This window comes from Myotis daubentonii, chromosome 5 (assembly GCF_963259705.1).
Source record: "Myotis daubentonii chromosome 5, mMyoDau2.1, whole genome shotgun sequence".
Taxonomy (NCBI): Eukaryota; Metazoa; Chordata; class Mammalia; order Chiroptera; family Vespertilionidae; genus Myotis; species Myotis daubentonii.
Genome location: NC_081844.1, coordinates 62,778,240 through 62,797,869, shown reverse-complemented (window position 1 = coordinate 62,797,869; position 19,630 = coordinate 62,778,240). Strand labels below are relative to the sequence as shown.

General features: G+C 47.6%; 1 protein-coding gene across 1 annotated transcript in view; it reads right to left on the bottom strand.

Moving 5' to 3' along the window:
* SETD7 (SET domain containing 7, histone lysine methyltransferase) overlaps positions 1-13,096 on the bottom strand; it is a 45,515-nt gene extending 32,419 nt beyond the window's left edge. Inside the window, exons 1-2 of the mRNA XM_059698015.1 lie at positions 12,634-13,096; positions 4,249-4,378 (exon numbers count right to left, since the gene is read on the bottom strand). Coding sequence (XP_059553998.1) covers positions 4,249-4,378; positions 12,634-12,673 — 170 coding nt within the window. The 5' untranslated portion in view covers positions 12,674-13,096. The remainder of the gene's footprint in view (positions 1-4,248; positions 4,379-12,633) is intronic.
* Between the last annotated feature and the right edge of the window lie 6,534 nt (positions 13,097-19,630).

Here is a 19,630-nt window from a genome sequence, read left to right as displayed (position 1 = left end):
AAAAGACAATTTTCAAATTCATTCCTCATTTGCGGGATAAAGTATCTGGCAAAGGACGAGTGTGGTCTGACTTCAGGTTTCTGACTTCATAAACCTGTTGTAATAATAGCTCTTCTGGTCTCATTTTGTCACATAAGGAAGAAAAGACTAACTGTTGATTAAGATCTCAAAACTCCCTTGGCCCTCATGGCTCAGGGGTTGAACATCGACCTATGAACCAGGAGGTCATGGTTCAATTCCCGGTCAGGCCACATGCCCGAGTTTCGGGTACCATCCCCAGTGGGGGGCATGCAGGAGGCAGCCAATCAATGATTCTCTCTCATCATGGATGTTTCTCTCTCTCTCTCTCTCTCTCCCCCTTCATCTCTGAAATCAATAAAAATATGTTAAAAAAGACTTCATCCTTTAAAAAAAAATCTCAAAACTAGCAAATAGTCTAAAGCTGAGACAGTAGTAAAAAGGTAAGCAATGTACATTTTGCCTAAACTCAATTTAGAGATTTAAAAATAGCTGTTTCCTTATTTGACCTTGAATACAAGGTAAAGATGCTTGAATACAAAATAATTAAGATGTTTAAAATTTCTGCCAACAGTGGTGACTTTTGTGACATGGGGCTGAGGGTAAAAAAAAAAAAAAAAAGAGGAGCATATTTGCTTTTTATATTTCTGTATTTCTTGAAGTTTTTTATTCTATCAAACATCTGTCACATATGCAATTGAAAAAATTAAAATCTGCTTTTATCTTTTTTAAAAATATATATATTTTATTGATTTTTTACAGAGAGGAAGGGAGAGAGATAGAAACATCGATGAGAGAGAAACATCGATCAGCTGCCTCCTGCACACCCCCCACTGGGGATGTGCCCGCAAACCAGGTACAAAGCCCTTGACCAGAATCGAACCTGGGACCCTTCAGTTCGCAGGCCGATGCTCTATCCACTGAGCCAAACCGGTTTCAGCAAAATCTGCTTTTATCTAGGAACTTGGTTAAAAAATTTAACAGGGCTATTTTCCTGCTGATCTGAATATTTAAAATCTTTATTTAGGTTTATCATAACCTGTGTTAAGGGAAAAACTGATTCTGGAATGTTCTTGATAGAAATTCACATTTGTCTGAAACCTTCTCATAAATCACACACCCAGTTAATGGCACAGATTATGGTGATGGTTTCATAGACATATGTTTAACTCCCAAATCACCAAGTTGTAGACATTAAATACATACAGTTTTCTGCATGTGAATCATACCTCAATAAATTGGTTTTTAAAAAAATCACACACCTGAGTTCAGGTTTTATATACCATCAGAAGGTCTCCCTCTAAATCTGTCTCTACACTTTGTGATTTAAAAAAAACACCCAAAACACCCTTTGACGGGAACATTAGCTAGCACTAGAAGCTAGAACAACTTTTAAAAACTCTAATTTGTTTCCTCACCTGTTATTTCAAAACTTTGATTTCATCCTTTGTGAGGGAATTTTCCCAGCCATAGCCTCCTGACTGGCAGAAAGGTGTAGGATTCCCACCTTATTTTACCTAACTCATCAGACCCTAAAAGTTAGGAGTGGCAATAGGGAGAAAAAGTAATAGAGCAATGTAAAGTAAGGTGCTGCTTCATGCAGAAACAGCCGACTTCCCCATGACCCAATCCTGCACTCTGCTTAGAAAGAGCCAGGCATAAGGCTCTCACAACCTTTTACAGGTGTCTCTCAACAGGATCAGTATTGGGTTTAAGAAAAAGGTAACGAGAACCTGTCACCACACTGTTTCATCACATGTCATACAAGCAGTGATACTGACCTCCTCCCCTCAAGGCATCAGTCCCCATCTGTCTGAGGAAAGCTAACAAAGGTAAGCTCTCAAGGTCCTCACTAACACCATCATCCCTTGAGCCTGCTATCTGAGCGAAGTGTCTACCGGGGTTTGAGTGGTTGGTATGAAAACTAGTGAGTTGGTGCCTCAAAAAAAAGAGTCAATGAATTTATTGCTGTACCACCCATAGTTGTTGGCCTGGTGCTTCATGTCATGTCATAACATACATGTCAATTACTGCATGTGTGTGACACCTGGGGTGACTGGGTGAAGCTGCTTAGAGCTGGAAGTGATTAGCATAACAAAGGAAGGGAGGTGCTGGGGGGGGGGAGTCTCGGGCCCCACTCAGGGCCCCAGGGCGGAGGGACTAGTACTTTGGAACTAACTAACATGCAGCTCATTCTGGGCACACTGGTTTGGAAGCTCAGTCTAGGCCATCAATACGCTGTGCATCAGGTCTGTGAAACAATCCAGTAACCAACCCCAAATTCCAACCAAACTAACTCTAACAACCAACCAAACCTGATGGACTGTTTTCCTAGAGTCAATCAGCTCTGCTTATCAAACTACCAGATTTAAAGCACGAGTGAGTGTGTGAGTGTGAGTGTCTGTGTGTGTATGTGTTCTGGGTGACTTCTACTTTCAGTCAGCTCCCACGCTCATTCAGCAAGAGTTTTTTTAAGGATTAAATTAAGGGAAAGTGCTTGGAAGCCCAGAAGAGGAAACAGACAAGATTCTGCCCTTAAGGAAACTGCTGTCCTGTGGGGGAAACAAGACATTTCTATAAATTACATTTGCTAAATGGATCAAACAATAATTGCAGCACGAGGTAAAGAGGACATTTTCCAGAGGAGAGCGGTGAGTACACTGCTATGGAAATAGGAAAAGGAGGAACAGGAAATGTGTTCCTCTGGCAGGGGAAGGGGTCCTGGGAGAAGAAAGCACTGATACCACATCTTAGAAGAGTCCTCCACGGGACTCAGGTAGCCACCAGGTACTCAAAGCAGAGCAAAAACAAGCAAGCAAACTATCCAACCATTCAAAATGGCACAGTCTGTAAGCAAAGCTCTGCTAAAAAAAAAAAAAAAAAAAGATGTGGGGTATGGGGTCTGGGGTAATGGGAAAGAGAAGGTTGGAATGACTAATTAAAATAACATGTTACAAGAGCGCTAAGATGGGTTTTTATTGCTTTTCTCACCCCTCCTTAATTCAGATAATTGACAGCCCGAGGAACTGTTAATATCTTCAAAAGCCACCTACTCCATCTACAGAAAAGGGATTCTGGGTCACATGCCAGTCCCTGTGCTCACCCGTCAATGGTCAGCTGGGACATTTCCCTTCCCAGAGGAACTGCAAGGGTGAGGAGCTTCAGGTTGTCAGCAGTGCTAGGAGCTGAGGGAATGGGGCCACGTCCTGTGGCACCCCAGGACTGCGTAGGCTAAACCCATTTCTGCAATTCCCATCCCTTCTGTGCCTCTCGTTCCTCTGAATGCTTGGGAAAGCCACGTGGCCACTCTTTGTTTCTAAAGCTGACATGGTTTAAAAGTCATCGCTGGAAAGCTGAGCCCTGGCAACCCCATCTCCACTTGAAAGAGGAAAGGCCTACAGTCACTGCAACCCTCACCAGAGGGTGCGCAGCTCCTGCCCCACAGGGCCCTCATGCATGAGGTGAGAGCACAGTGAAAAGATCGCTGCTAACTAGAGAACACAGAAAATACGTGTGCTGACGTCAGCATCCAGGCATTTCACAAAAAGACCAGCTATCCCAAGACAAGCTTTTACAGCACCGTGAGGCCGGAGCTGTACACCTCCTATGCCTTCCTGTCCATTTTCCTGAGCGATCGAAAAGTGTGTGAGTGGTTGGTATGAAAACTTCAGGAGGAGTGGGAACATGCTGAGAAATGGGTGCAAGCTGCAGAACCAACGAGGTGGCTGAATCTCCCTTCAGGATAGCAAGAAACCAGACCCTGAGGCCTGAGAGAGCGGGCTAAGGCATGGAGTGTGCAGTACACTTGGAAAAAAGCATGTCAGTCACTGCTGGAACTGCCCCAACCTGCCCCCGACACAAACGAGCCCACTGTGTCACTTCCTTGAGACTCATTACCCGAATGAGCAGGTGAAATCTATCAAGGAAATGGGTGACCACCTAACCAACTTGTGCAAGATGGGAGCCCTCGAACCCGGCACTGCAGAGCATCCCTTGGACAAGCACCACTAGGAGGCAGTGATGACATCTAAGCCTTACACTGGCTTCTCCATAACCATGGGGTGACTTCCCTGGTCCCCAAAGCAGTGCATGCATGCGTGTTGGGCTCACTTTTATCACTCTAAGTTGTTACCCAAACATCGACTTAAGTTCTTTCATTTATATCACTCTTTCAAAGAAAGTAATTTGGGACCCTCCCCCAAGCGAAATAAAACAAAACCGTAGTGCTACCTGCCGTCAAAGAAGAAGAATTTCCCGCGTCCATTCTTTTCTCCGTGAACGAAGTTCCCCTCAAATCTGTCTGTGGAGGAGTAGGTGACTGTGCAGAACCCGTGCGGCAATCCATCGTCATCCAGGTGCCCTGGAGGAAGGGAATCACAAGGCCAACCTTACCATCTGCATGTGCCCCCACGAATGCATCGGAGCACAGAAGCGGCCAGCAAGTCCCCTGAGCAGCCCAAGGGTCCCTTCCCTGCTCCAGGGGAGAGAGCGCAAAGGCTCCTCACCTCGCCTGCATCAGCATCAACCTGACTGTTCTGTACACTTTATGAACGGCGGGTCTACAATGGAGGGACTTGGACACATTCAGATGTGAACTGAAAATAAGCCTGTCTTTTAGCGGGGACTGAGAGTTCTTATCAGTCATAGCATCTGCAGTGCCTGTTCCCTTTGCCAAGTACTTCCCCACTTGGTACTTCTCAAATGAGGAATTGAGGCCCCCAAACTGATGCTTAACCAAAATGTAGTTGAGGTAACACCATTTTATAGTCTATTGCCAGGTACATTGTCCTTGCAATGAGTCTTCTAATTCTAGAACTAGTATGCAATATGGTTTTATATGTTATACTAGAGGCCTGGTGCACGAATTCGTGCACAGGTGGAGTCCAGCCAGCCCAGGCCGATGGGGCCTGGCTGGCAGAGGGGAGGGGCTGTGGGCAGTTGGCCGGCCGGCCCCACCCCTGGTCAAACTCCAGGTTGAACTCCCAAACTTCCAGTCGAGGGGACAGTTTGCATATTAACCTTTTATTATATAGGATAGTATGAAGTGGAGGGCTGCTAGCCAGGGGACTTCTGAAAACCCATTTTGGTTCATTACATTAAACAAAGGGACGTGGCTATGCCTCTAAAACTGCCCAGATATTTACATACCTCACTGTGCTAACATGGGAACTGAGTCCTTCTAAGCTTGAACTTAAGCTTAACTTTGAATTTACTGCTTCACTTTACAAAATCTTCCAGCTTTGAATGTTTAGTAATGACCTTGTCATATCTCCTCTATAACTGTGTTCAGAGGGCTTATGTTTAAACGCAGTTAGAAGCAGCCACATGACCATTTAAGCAGTGATTTTGAACATCCCCAGCAGTTCTGATACAGTGATCTTCAAAATGCTGGTTCTGCCTGGGTCACAGACTGGCATATTCTAACATTTATGTTTGTAGTCAATGTTTAGGATTTCATGATTATTTACCTATTTCACAGAACCCGGGAAGCCCCTCACTGGTGTCTCCCCAATCATTCTGGTGAGCGGATTTTGCAGAGGTGAGTGAAAACGAAGGCAGCAGTTAACCTAGTGGCTTTTTCGTGAGTGAATGACCTGGGTCATGGATGAAGAGATTCAAAAGCATTCAAAACTGTGGGCAGTGCATGGACATTAAACACTCAAATGTGGCTTCCAGATGGCTCACAGACATAAAAGAAAGCACAAACCATATCACCACAAGGAACACTTTAGTCTCCTAAAATGATTTCTTCTAAAGCGATAAAAGAACATCATCCCTTGGAAGAGATGGTAAGTAAACACTCTTATAAAAAACAAAAAGCTCTTTATTTTATTGTATTCTTATGTAAGCACAAAGTACCAATGGACAAATATACTATCTTATTTCTACATCTGACTCTGTATAGAATGAGCTACTGCAATATATTGCAATAAAATGTGGCTACTTAAATAAATCACAATTGATGTAGTTCCTTTCTACTCAACACAGGTTTTGTTTTTTATTTTCCTACCAAGGGCCAGGAAATTAATGGTCAGGAGGGAAATAAGCCATAATTGCTTCCTTCTTGTTCAAAACCCAACTGTATGTGACATAATTCAATGACATCTGAGCCATGTAAAACAATTTGGAAAATTATCTTCTAAATATCTACTGATGACATTTCTCTCATCAAAATAAATTAAATCTACTTTAAAATTTTTCATTAAAAAACAGTGTACAGCTAAACACTTTCTTTTATGAAATAATGTTGAGATCAAATTCAATTTAGCTATTCACATTCCTACGAATTCAGCAGTTTATTTTTGATGTAGGTATGAATATCAGAACACTCATTTTAGCCTTGTATTGAAGTATTTACTAATTTGTTAGAATGCTTTCCCCATAGACACAGTCCACATATTTCAGACTTTCAAAAGTTAATCTTTGATAACATTTGTTATTCTACTTTAGATCGAGAGAAATATTATGATAACCATGAACACTGAGGGGGAAAAAAACACACCCCAATGAAAATTAATTTCCACCTTCCCTCAGTCACAATAGTCCTGTCCTATTTCTGAATAAAACACTGCCGATGCACCGTCAGCAGTGGGATGTAGATAGTAGAGAAAATGGAAAGTGTCATGTAACACACTAAAAGCACTTGAGGGTCCGTACTGATCCCAAAGGGGATGAAAGCAAAAAGATCAGCCTCGCTCCACGAGGGCTACTTGTTTCAATGCCTCTTTCGACAGGTCAGTGAAGAGGGGGTCCCGTCACCTTCCTAGTCTCTAGGGAGAGAGGAGCTGCTGAATGATGGTCGTTTCTCCGGTGACATCAGGAGGTGCTTGGACACCGGACACTTCCCTACCATCCTAAAGGGTTAGGTTGCTTGTTGTGATCAAGTCCTGCAACTCCCTCTGTCAGTCCATTGCAGGACCCCTTGTTGGCCTGCTTGCTGTTTTCTTCCAAAAGGAGGAGATGTGATCAATGAATGGGATCAATGAATAGGAGCTAGATATTAAAGGTTGTCAACATTCAAGACTTCCTCCCTGGATGTTTAATAGCCAGAAATTGTTGTCCTCGCTGTAGAACTTAATCTATAAAACAGCAACAGCAGCAAAGACACTTTCCAAAGAAAGGAAGGGCCTAGTGGGTTGCTGCGCCTCACCTCTCCTTTCAACGTCAGTGCTAGAGGAGCCTCTGGAAAGAGTCTTGTTCGGATGCCATCGGGACAATAGAGCAGGTCATAGTTGTCTTGTTGGTGATAATCAGTTTAATGGAGAGGAAACTGATACACAAAGAAGGAAAAAGTTTGTGTTCCTTACTTTGCATTTGGCATGGGGTTATGTGCTTTCCTGCTGCCTAAACTGAACCTCACGACAACTTCCCAAGTGCCCATTGTAGACAAGGAAGCCAATGCTGTGTGGCTTGCCCAGAAGCACATTAACTGCTCTGAATGTGCTCCTGAATGCTGAGTGCCGCTTTCCCAAGTCTTCCCATTCCCTTTCTCTCTGGATAAGGGAAACTAGCAGAACCCCCCTACTTCCCTGCAGATGGTGGAAGCAGGTACCTCTAAACAGGTAGGTATGCCCAGGTCCCAGGTTCCAGGTCCAGCAGGGGAAGGGCGTTTGTAGTAAAGATAGTCCTTGTAGAGCCACCAGGACTTGCAACAGCATATCCCGGTGGCAAATTCCTACCCCTCCCAAGTGTTACCTCACTCAAAGAGAAACACTAGTCCTCCTTGCTCTGAGTGAGGCCAATTTCTGAAACGCACCAAGTCAACCAACAGCCTTCCAGGCCGGTTCCCACTAAACGGAGGCCGAAGAGCAGGCCAGACAACAAGGGAGAGTCACTGGGATGACTGCTCCGTGTTGATAATGCCGTCCCAGCGCCTGTGCGGCCTGTCGTCCGCAGCGCTATTTAAAATATCTGTAGAAGTTACAGAAAGGGGAGAAATGCGAACAGTCTCACAGTCTACTTTTTTAGTTTGTTCTAGTGATCACTCTCTACTGAACGGATAGAAAGTGAGATTTTTTTCCCTGTGAGTTATCTCTGAGCTTTCTCCTTATCCTGGTGAGAGCCAGGCCTGTCTGTGTTCTGTGCAGTGATGGTACATCATGTGTGCCAGGCACACTCCCTCTACATCAGATACTGGGCTGCTTCCCGCCTCAGGCTCACTCACAGGTCTGAGAGTGGTGTGTGTGTGTGTGTGTGTGTGTGTGTGTTTCCCTAAGAACAAGAGACTCTTCCATGCATTCTTGGTTTTGTAGACTAGAACTGCTGACACAAAAAATAATAATAAAAGGCAAGCTTATTCTATTCAGTGCAAAGAACATTGCCCTCATGATGATGCATTTACCCCGGTTGTTGAAACATAATGTGATTTTTGAGAGTAATTCTTTACCAGAGCTCAATTGTCAGTCGTGAGGGTCATAATATTAAAGCATGGCCACAGGGAGAGGGGGCTGGTCCATGGAGCCCACATTTTTCCTAAGCCTAGAGCATGAGCATGAGCGACAGGCATGAGATGTTAGGGGGACAGTTAACATATTCTTGATGTTTTGAGGGGCTTAAGGCAGTGCAACACTGAGATGCTTGTTTTCCTTCTGGCTCCTTAGTTCTGGGGATTCTGTTTTTACCCTTTTTGACTTCTATATGTCTCCAGGCCTTTCCATTCTTTCCTGCCCTCAGAAGTGCACATCGGGACTACTGCAAACAGCCCTGTAGTTGATGGCCCGCCTGTCACCAGTGCCTTCTCATCTTCCCAGAGCAGAGCTCTGGGCCTGGCATTCCCAGCTCCAAAGAGCCCCCACGGCTTCCCATGGCTTCCAGCTCAGTCCACGCCCGTGGCCTGTGACACAGCCGCCTTTCCTGTCTTACGCTCTGCTTTTGGCCTGGGCCCTCTGTTACAGCAGAACCAACTGATTTGTCTCTGGAGGTGCCTGCATAATCCCACCCCTCTATGTCTTTACTCACAAAGTCCCTGCTCAACTGGACTCAACCACACAACCACCTCTCTGGGAGCTCTTTCCTCTCCATCTCCTTCCCGGAGCCGGAAGTAATATTTACTTCCTCTCCACCACCGTAATTCATCTGTTTAGATATATTTATTTGAGATTATTTCAGGAACCACATTGTATTCATCTTTTTTCTGTGGGTAGGCAAAGACATAGATATAATAATAAATATATCTGTTTCCAAAGTTCAACCTCCCTTCTCACTGAGCCAGTGAGTCTCAACGAGTTTTTACAAATCCACAGCAGGAGCTCAGGGGGAGGTCTCTGGCCTCCAGGCCCAGGGCCTCTGCCTTCCCAGAGGAGCACGGCAGGGCAGGCATACAGACCCACAGAGATACTCCACCACCCAGTTCCCCTCGGGAATTCACCCCCTGGGAGCTCAGAACTTCAGAGCCACGGTTCTGCCGTGACAGAGAACCAAAATGTATATGATGTGACAAAAGACATTTCAAGTCCTGAACAGACCAATTTGTTCCCCAGAATAAATTTCTTCAGAGGAAGAAAAAGGATGTCTGTTGCAGAGTTAAGTTAAATTCTCCTTCCCCAAATACTTCTTTTCCCCTGAATGTCACCAAACCCCATCAAAAGCAGCCTAAAGAGTTACCACTGACAGAGTGATACTGACATAATATTTAACTGTTGCTTCCAGGCTCAGTTCCCAAGTATTTCGTACATTTGATGACTCATTAGAAGTAAAAAATACGAAAAATGTAGCAAGATAGTCGGGTACAGAGAAGAGGGGTTCTGGAGGTCCAAGCCTGTCTCGAACCCCCCTGGGTGGCTTGAACTAATTCTTAACTTCTCTACGCCTCAGTTTCCTCTTCTGTAAAATTCAGATAATATTAGTACCCACCTCGTGAGACCGAATGTGTGTGTGTGTGAAACATTCAGCACAGAACCTGCACAGAATAAGAACTAAACAATTATAGCAATAATAATGATAATAATGATAGCTAAGGCAATGAAACTACTGAGAACAGAGGCTTTGTTGATGGAGGGGTAGGTTAGTTGGTACTTGAATACTAAGATATTCAGACTAGCTTTATACTAGTCCTCCCTGCAGGTGCTAGACGTTAAGTAAAGACTATCACAGATGCCACTAATAAGGCCAAGCAACGTCCTGTGTGTACACCCGTGTACTCTGTGTGCGTTTGAGCCTTAGATGCCTGTAAGGACTTTTAAAGATTCTGTGTTACTCTGTTTAGTGTTACGCCCAACTGAGTGATCATGTGCCCTGGATTGCCCCAAATGTTCACGTGGTCCCAGCCTAAGTATATACATATAAAAGTTTCAGGGACAAACATTATCATTCCTCTGTATTCACTACAAAGTGATCACCCCCCAAAGCCTAATTACTATCTATCAGCATACAATTGACCCTCCCCCCATCCCTGTGCGCGAGCACACACACACACACACACACACACACACACACACACACACACACTTTCTCACCCTCCAGTAACCACTGATCTGTTCTCTATAGCTGTGAGTTTGTTTTTGTTTTACCAGCATAAGTATTAAACCCCTCTCATTCTCAAGCATTTCCTGATTTTGGAGAATAATGTGTATGGTCACCCTATTAAACAGAACCTTCCTCGTTTAGATAAAGAACATTCTCTGTTTCTATGAATTGCACAGGCTCATAAACAACATTGGTATATTTCTAAAGTTGCTTGTTCACAAGGAGCCTGGGGACCACGAACTTAGATTTCTAGACAGCTTCAAAGGAGAAAGTTGTTTAAGCGCTGCCCATGATCAAGGGTTTGCATTAAAATTTTACAAGCACAAGTAAAAGTAAACTTTGAAGAATGAGAGTAAGCCTTGACAAGAGCATTTTTTTTTTTCGTTTATCTTTCATAACAGGAAGGCACAAGAAATCAATAACATAAGTTGTAAGAAGGCTTCCAATGGAGGGACTCAATGTCTTTGGCCCCATTGAGGCCCAACACAGGCCTTGCTTATCAGAGAGATAAAGAGATAAAGTTCATGATATTGTGAAATTAAAACAATAAACACCCTTTGAAGCTGGTAAAGAAATATGTCTTAAAAAAAAGAAATATGTTTTAATAGTTACATTACAATGGATACCTTTTAGAGATTTCAGAAATATTATTCTAATCTCATCCAAAGACCTCTGGAGCACTGCAAAAGGAGTCAATTATGTTTTATGAAAAGAAAAAAAAATGGAGTTCTCCCAATCTATAATAATAAAAGCAAATATGCTAATTGGACCAACATCCTTCTGGGCTGATGCTGGGGCAGCCAGGGCCAAGCCCCTTGCATGATTTCGTGCATCAGGGCCTCTAGTGCAGCAATAACTATGTATCTTTATGAATTTGTATGGTATTGCCACTTTGTTTTTCTTTTCCATTTATGAGAATTTGTTTAAACAAATGAGATAGAAACCCCATTCAACCAAAAACTAAAAATTATGTACTTAGATGCTTAGTTTAAAATATTCTGGGTTCTAAAGTTTTACAAATAAGTATACTGCATATGTATGAATGAAAAATATTTTTAAAATAAAAAACATATCCTGGAATTATACCACACAGCATTACAAAACATCACGACGTACTGGCGGGGAAGAATCAAATAAATAAATACGCCAAAGAGTATCTATCTTCTAGTATTCACTGTTACAAAATCCTGACATCTTATGATACAAACAACGAGATTGTATAACGTCCCCACCTCGCTTTTTAGACCTAGCAAAAGAAAAAAAAAAAAAAAGAGGTGGAGAAACTCAGCAAAACAAAGTGGCGAGAAAAGTCGGGGAGGGGCGCTAGCAGAGAAGGGGCGGAGAAATTCGACACCGAGGCGGTGATATCACCCACAGCCAACTGCACGGAATTCAGAAAGTTAAGTGTCACCCAGCAATTTGGGTCCGGGCTCGCGGCGCGCCCGCACAGCGTGGCGGCGGCGGCACCGCTCGGAAGCAGGAAGGGGGAGGGGGCGGTGTGACTGAGTTCGCTCGGGGACAGCGAGGGGAGGGCCACCGCCTCCCGGTCGGCGCGCGTTCCAGCCCCGGGTCGGGAGCGTCGTCCCTCGCCTGGCAATGATTTCATCTTTTCAGAACAGCCGCCCGGGCCGCGGCTGCCACGTGCCTGGGTCGGCCCAGTGCGCTGCGCCCGCCGACCCACCCAGACGCGGTCTCGGTGGCGGTCGCGGTCCCCGCGGCGAGCAGAAGGAAAGGGCTGGCGGCTGGAGAGGGGCTCGGGGTCGCCACACCGAGCCGGGGCATGGCTCCGCGGAGACCGCGGGTCTCAGGGGGCTGTCGCCTTGCGCACCCCCACCTTCCATCCCCGAAAGGGCTAAGGCCAGAGTGCGGGGCACCGCTCGCAACTCCGAGGATGGGCTGCGGGCTGTGGGCTGCGGGAAGGAGCAGCCGTGCTCTCCCGGGAGCCCGGCCCGGCCGCGCGGGTTCCCGGCCTGCGCCCCGCCGCGCAGTGCGCGCTCCCGGCGGCGTGGCGGTGGCTGTCCGCCCCTGCCGGAGCCGTGCCGCCGGCCACCCGCGTAGGGGACAGCGGCGGTCACGCGGGTCACCCGCCACTCCTTCCGCGTTCCGAGCCCTCGGCGCCTCCTCCCCTCGACCCCAGAGAAATGCTGGTACCTTCCACCGCCTCCTCCACCATCTCGTCGTCGCTATCCATGGCGGCTGGGGACTCTGCCCAGCTCGGGGCCGCGCGGCTGCCTCCCGTCCCTCCGGGTGCTCGGGCGGCTGGGCGAGCGCTGGGGCTGAACCCTGCGAGTTTGGAGGAGGAGGAGGAGGAGGAAGAGGAGGAGCAGTCGGGGCTGGCTCGCACTGCCTCCCCCTACAGCCCTTTCGATTCCTTGGCCTTCAGCTGCCGCTGCCGCTGCCGCTGCCGCAGCCGTCCCTCCTCCCTTCGCCCACTTGCCCCTCGCCTCCGAGGCTCCGGGGTGCCGCCGTGGCCTTCGCCGCCGCAACTTTCTCCAGCAATAACCCCTCTTTGTTAGCGAGCAGCTGATCCGCTGACATCACCCGGCGCCGGTGCGCTCCCTCCCGCGCTGATTGACAGTTCCCTGTCCCTTCCCAGAAGTAAGGCTCCTTCGAACGAGAAGCGCTCCGGGTCCGCGCGGTCTCTGCGCCCCAGCCAAGCAGCCCCCCGGCCCAGCAGGGTTTCTCCTCGGCGTCTCCGCGTCCCCGTGCGCTCCGGGCGCGCCACGCGGTCCCGGGCGTCGAGGGGGGCTCGCGGGCACTCGGCTCCGCACTCGCGGCCTCCAGCTGTGCGGGGACACAGGGAAGTTCGCAGTGCGGTGCCTGCCAGCAACCCCCCACCCCCGACAGACTCCAAAGAGCGAGGGACGCTCCGGCGCCTCGACTTCCTCTCGCCCACGTCCCCACTTCACCCCGTTTGCCACCGGGAGCGGCACGAGTGCAGCACGCACAGGAGCGCAGGTGCTCGCGTGTGGCCGCATCGCACCAGAGCTCGGGCTTCCCAGATGCGGGGGGTGCGGTCCAGCCCCGATTCCTCCTTCCTCCGGACTGCGGCGCTCACCCCGGCGCGCCCAGTCCCCACCCTCCTCGGAACCGCCGGGCGTCTCCGCGATTTGGAAATCCAGAGAGTGCGATCGGCTGCCGGCTCTGCATCAGGCAGGAAACCGGCCGCTCGGAAGGCCCGCTGTGTCCTCCTCGCGGTGCGGTCGTGGAAAGGGACCTGACGAGGAAGGACCCCCGCCCGGCGCGCCTCCTTCTTGCGCCTCCCGCCCTGGGTGGGGGATGTCTCCAGCTGTCATCCTGTTCTCCAAGGGGCAACCATTCCACAGATTCGGGCTCTTCAAGTGCAGAAAACCACGGGGCACCCGGTTCCCGGCCCAGACATTCGCCGTGGCGTTTTCTCTTACAGGTGGCAGAGAGGGCGACTGTAAATAGCTGGTTAAGTGGATGCGAATGTACACAGTGTGCCGTGGAAGGACCGGGTGCTGCCCTGGGCATCTGCCAAGAACAGCTCCTGCACAGCGGATGGGCGCGAGAGCGCAGGGACAGTTGTTCCATTTTGTCTTCTGAACGGGAGACTTCAAAGTCCTCCCAGCACGCGGGAGGCCGCGCCTGGCTTTTGCGCTCTGTGCTTAAATGCCAGGTATTTTTTATCGAGTACTGTGGGTTTCTCCTTAAATTCAGTTTTCCTCTGTGAAAAAGAGAACAAATGTTCGGGATATTTGTCCCATATACTGCCAGGAATTCCAACCACTTTTGACCATTTTAGAAAGACAGGGAGTTAGAGGGGTTCTGGTGGCAGCCCGAATTCCTCCCCCAGGAAAAGAGGCTCGGGCTACAGTACTGGGATAAGGTCCCCTCTGGCTTGAACTAGACCACTTGGAGGTCCCCAAGCTTAGGCTAGCTAGACCATCCCCCGCGCCCCCCTGCCCCCAGAGGGCCTCTAAGTTAGTCTACACCTCTCTGAACTCTTGTGGCTTAAGTTGCACCTCCTTAAAGTCCTCCAGAGCAGATACCTGGGCACCGAAGCTACACAGAGAAGGTGCTGCTGAAGTGGGAGAAGAAAGAGCCACTCAGGTTACATCGGTTTCAAATAGGAACCACAGAAAGAGGGTTTTAGTTCAGATTTTTAAAAGGAGCCAGCATGTATTGAGCTTGGTTCCTCACTGGTTTTGAGTTATATTTTTTCTTATTTCCCCTTTTAAACATACCATCTCCTACCTTATGTATTACACTGATATACAAACACACACCAGATATGCATCTTCTTCCCTGTTTCCAGTTTATTTTCTGGGGGAAAAAAGAAATTATTTGAAAGCTAAAAGGAAGCAAAAATAATGTATTCCTTTACTAAAAGGGGCCTGAGGCAGGGGCAATGTAGGTTGGAAGAAATCTCTCCTCAAAACACACAGGTGAACCACAGAGACGCAAGTTCATGGGGGATGGGTGTGTGGGGTGGGGGCAGGAATCATGTCACAGTGTCCTGCTCCTATCGGTGGGTTCAGAGGAGGATGCCCAGCTGCGCCCTCGGTGCCATAGGATTCGCAGCCTGTACTGCACAGCCAGACTGCCTAGGGCTTCCTTGAGAACACGGAGCCCTGCACACAGGGGGCGTCACTGAAGCGGGTCTCCTCTGGACCTGTCAGGGGTGGGGTCTTGCCAGGTCGGGCAGTGAGGGGACTGAAAGCTCCCTGAGAACCTTTGTCAGATTATGCCCACAAGGCAGGCAGCGGCCAGGACGCAGGCCTGCCTGCCTTCAGCCACCATTCATTCCTGCCAGCTCTGGGCCCCAAATGACTGTAAAGCGTTTTTAGGACTCCCTGAAGATTTTGCAAATCATGTTGGGTATGTTTTCAATGCCTTTCTCTAGATGGGCTGATTCTTAATTAAAGCCCCAGAACCCAACACAGTGCCTGGTGCAGAAGGAAGGTGAAGCGCTGCCGGTGGTGATGTTGCAGAGAGGAATATTGCTTCCTATCCACAGCGCCGAGTCCGGCTCACAGACGTGCTCTGTTTTAGCTCAAGTCGGAAGAGCGATTTTTGAGCTGTTCCACTTTCCCACATCGACTGGCCCCAAAGCTGCTCCCATCGCATTCTTTCCCACAGTGTTCTTCATTGAGAGCTCATTTCATAAACCCTCTTCCCACTTGGCTTCCCGCCATTCTCCTCTGTCCACTCTGTCCCCACCAACGTGGCCATGGGCTAGAAAATCAATAAAGCTCTTAATCACAGGGGGTGGCTGCCGCTGCCGCAGGGCCAGGGCCGAGCTCCTCACTCAGCAGGTCAGTGCCCCGAGCCAGCCTCCCTGGGCGGAGCGGCTGCACTGCCAGGCCCCCGGGTGGGACATCACACTAAGCGGCTGTGGTTGGCTTCCTCTGCATCCCAGGACATATTCCTCTTAGAAACGTAAGTCCCTCTTCCACTGCAGCAAGCAGTCAAAATACTGAGTTTTTTCATTCATTTTTACCACCCATGTCATTCCCAGGAGAAGGCTGGGGCTTACTTATAAGACTGATAGAATGTTTTTGCAATAAATACTTTTATAGGCATCTTGGATTTTATACACCTTCCTACATTTAGGGGAAACAATTGGCAATTCGCTACTATGTGTACTGGCAAATGAAGGGAGACCTCGTGGGTGTGGCACTTGTGTGGAATTCGCTAGTGCTGCTGTCCTCGGACCCCTCATCTCACCCAGCTGATAGGGGCCGGAGGGCCCAGGTGGTCTTCTGAGTCCCCAAGCCCCGGGACGGCGTCCCATGGATCTATGGCTGATGCCTCTGTCCTGCTTTGTTTGTTTACAATGATGGCAGAAGACAAGGACAGAATGAAGAAACTCTTAAATAATCATCAAAGCCCATTTTGGCATTGATCATACCTTAACAAGATCTTTTCCCACCAAATTCACCAATTTGATTGTGCTTACATCCTGTTTGTTTTGGTTCCTCCAAGAATGAGCCAGGCAACTGGCCAATGAAGCTCTCCGGACCTTAGTTTTCCCATCTGGAAGCGAGGAGGTTGGGCGACAAACATTCTAAGTGCACACCTCCTCTGTCCACCAGCCCTGGGGAAAGGCCAAACAGAGCGTGGAGAGCCCCAGGGACAAGTCTCAGAGTCATCTCAACTTAATGGCACTGAGATCTGGGCGCGAGGGAGGGACCTGTATCTTACTTAGAGGTATGGGCCTTTCAGAAGAACCAAGGTCCTTGGATTCCAAAGCACCGAGTCACAGATCAAGTGGCTAACTGTGTTGGTGACAACTGCAGAAGCGGGAGGGAGGGGCCGGAGAGGAGCAGTGAAGAGCAGGCTATGGGGAGACGTGGGTGAAAGGAAAGCCTGTGTAGCATACGGAGCACAGTGAAGAGCAACCTGGAACATCAAGGGCACCAAATAAAGGTCTGGGAGCAAAGGAAGAAATGGAGAAAATGCATTCTGCTGGAAATAGACATGCCTGCAGCGGTGACGAGGACTCAGGAATTCAGGGTGACCTGATTTGATTACAACAACAGACAGTGCAGGAGAGAAAGGGAAGAATAGCCTGACCTGAGGAAGGGAATGAAATAATAGAGAAGACATCATAGTTACCATGGCATTAAAACACCTCATGCCACATTAAGCTTCTTTTTTCTCGATTCTTGTTCTTGCAACATGTTAATGTCATTGCAGTCTACCCAGTAAACTAAATTTAGCTCCTTTGGGGGCATGGAGGGAAGGAAGACGCAGATCTCCCTGTCTGGGTCCGCGTGGGCACTTATTCTTCCTCTGAAGTGTGTCTGGCTCTTTGGTCTTGGCATTATGAGATATAAAAACCTTTGCTAGGCTGGGGTCTGATGAAACTGCTGGGAGATGTAATTTGAAAAAATAAAAAAAGAACAATTGGAAATGATTTTTAAAGAGGCAACTGCTTTAGAAATTACTTCTGGAAAATCAATAGGATGCAGATATTTGAAAAATACAATGACCATCAAAATAAAATGTGTTTTTTAAGTATTCTTTAAAAACATTTTTTTTGCTTTTAAAAAAATATTTCACTGGGCTATCAATTAAGATTACTGCAATTGGTCAGATGCAAATGCTAACGTTGCAGAGGGTGGGTACACTGTGTGTTCTTTTGATATCTCTATACAGAAAGTGATTTCTAGCTGATTTACCACAAATGTCGCCACATTCATCAAGCCCTAGATCTGATCTTCTTCAAGTGTACTCACATTAACCAGGACCCAGAGACCGATGAACATACCTGAATTGTGACCAGCATACCAGAATACATGCTGTCATGGCAAGCACAGTCTTTCTTTGTAGGTAAATGTACTCAGGAGGACAGATTCCATCCAGATGTTTTCTTAGTTAGCCTGGGGTTAGAATAAATGAAATTAGTTGTGTGGGCCACAAGAGAAATACTCCTGACACAATGTCCTAAAAGAATCAGGCTGCCCTCCCACCCCACCCACCCTGCTTCGATGGCCCTGTCTGCTTCTGAGACTTTGGGCTTCTTCCTTTTTCACATGTTCTAGTCTCTTCAAACTGGGCTCTCCACATGGCACCCTATGTAGCCAACCAGGCAGATTTACACTTTTCAAGTCATAATCACATTCTGTTTCTATCTTCCTGCTGTGACAGTCAAGTCACTTTGATGAGAGCTTCGGGTAGCTCCACATTCTTCAGTCACTGTCTTGGTTTACTGCCACTGAATTCTAGTCAAATCCATTTTGCTAGTCTAAATTTCTGCGGGTGACCTGGTACCCAAGTTCTTGGGAAAACTGTAGGGAGCAGCTCTAGAGTTAAAGCCTTGGATTGATCTGTGGCAGAGCCACAAACAAGTCCCAGTTTAGAGGGCAGAGCCCTCTTAGCATAATTAAGCTTGACCTTATGGCAGCTCCCTAAATCCTTCCTGGGTAGCTAATGGGCTGTGGGAGGTGCAGCAAGTGCTGCCAAAACAAGTGAAACTCACAAGAACATTATAATTATGTTGACCACTACCTTATTTTTCTCTGACTATAAAATAAAGCCTCAGCTTGCTGGCTGGATCCTTCTCTGTGGCCTCATCCAGGCACAGGAGATCCACCGAGCCCCAGCTATATTCTCTTTGTCTGTCTTTTCTTTAACCCTTTGTCCCTCACCCCCCCCACCCCCCCGCTCACCGAACCCTTGGCTGTGCTGGCACAGCACAGAAAGCACTTCATTGTTGCTTCATGGGCCACCAGCAGTGGCCTAACCTTCCTCAGGCTCTCATGACCATTGGATGAAGAGATCAGGCCCATTAAGGCCCGTATGTCCTGTGCTTATAGAATTGTCTCTCTTTTCCTGGGTACCCACCTCAAGGGTATTGGCTTTATGCTATGATAATTTAGGCTGTGAAAGTTCATCTGGAGGGTATAGGTACCATCTACTGTAACATAGATGGAGAGCAAAGCATCCAAACAGGACTCTGACTTTTCACTCAATATCCAGGAATAAAAAAAATCACATGACCCTGTTAACTCAAGTCACAAACAAAGGCAGGTGGATGCAGTGTTTCTGGGACTCCTGGCATTGAAATGATACCTTTGTTCCATAGGCTGCCCACATCTGGAGGGACTTGATGTGAAGCCATCCCTTCCTGGGCTGTACTTTGCTCTGGACCTGCCTTGCAGTCTTTTTTGAAGGTTGAGTGTGATTTCATCCAAATTGAAAGAGCCCGGTTCCAATGGTGGCAGGCCTTGCACTGTCTCCTTAGAGAGCAATGCTAGCTGAGCTGATGCTAGCTGGCTGAGGGCAGGTCTTCTGTAAACCCTAAGCATCTTTTCCCAACCTGGCTTCTAGGCAATGCCTCAAGCTTGGGATGACCATGGGTGCCCATCAGAGGGGACGGCCTTGCTATTGATCAGCTAGGAAGGCAGGGCACCTTCTCCACCATTGCCTGCACTCCCCGCTCTGGATTGGCCTCCCTGGCCATTCTCTATCCATTCAAGAGTGCCAAAAGGTTGTGATTTGAAGCAGGCAAATCAGCTATATATGAGATAAGAGAGAGGGGCAAGTCAATTTTCTTTTCCCTCCCACCAACCTTGCATTAGATTTGGGTATTTTGCAATTAATTTTCCTATTTCAAGATAGTTCCTCTGAAAATGCTCATTGAATATTTTTGGGTTATACAGTAGATTTATCTTACTTA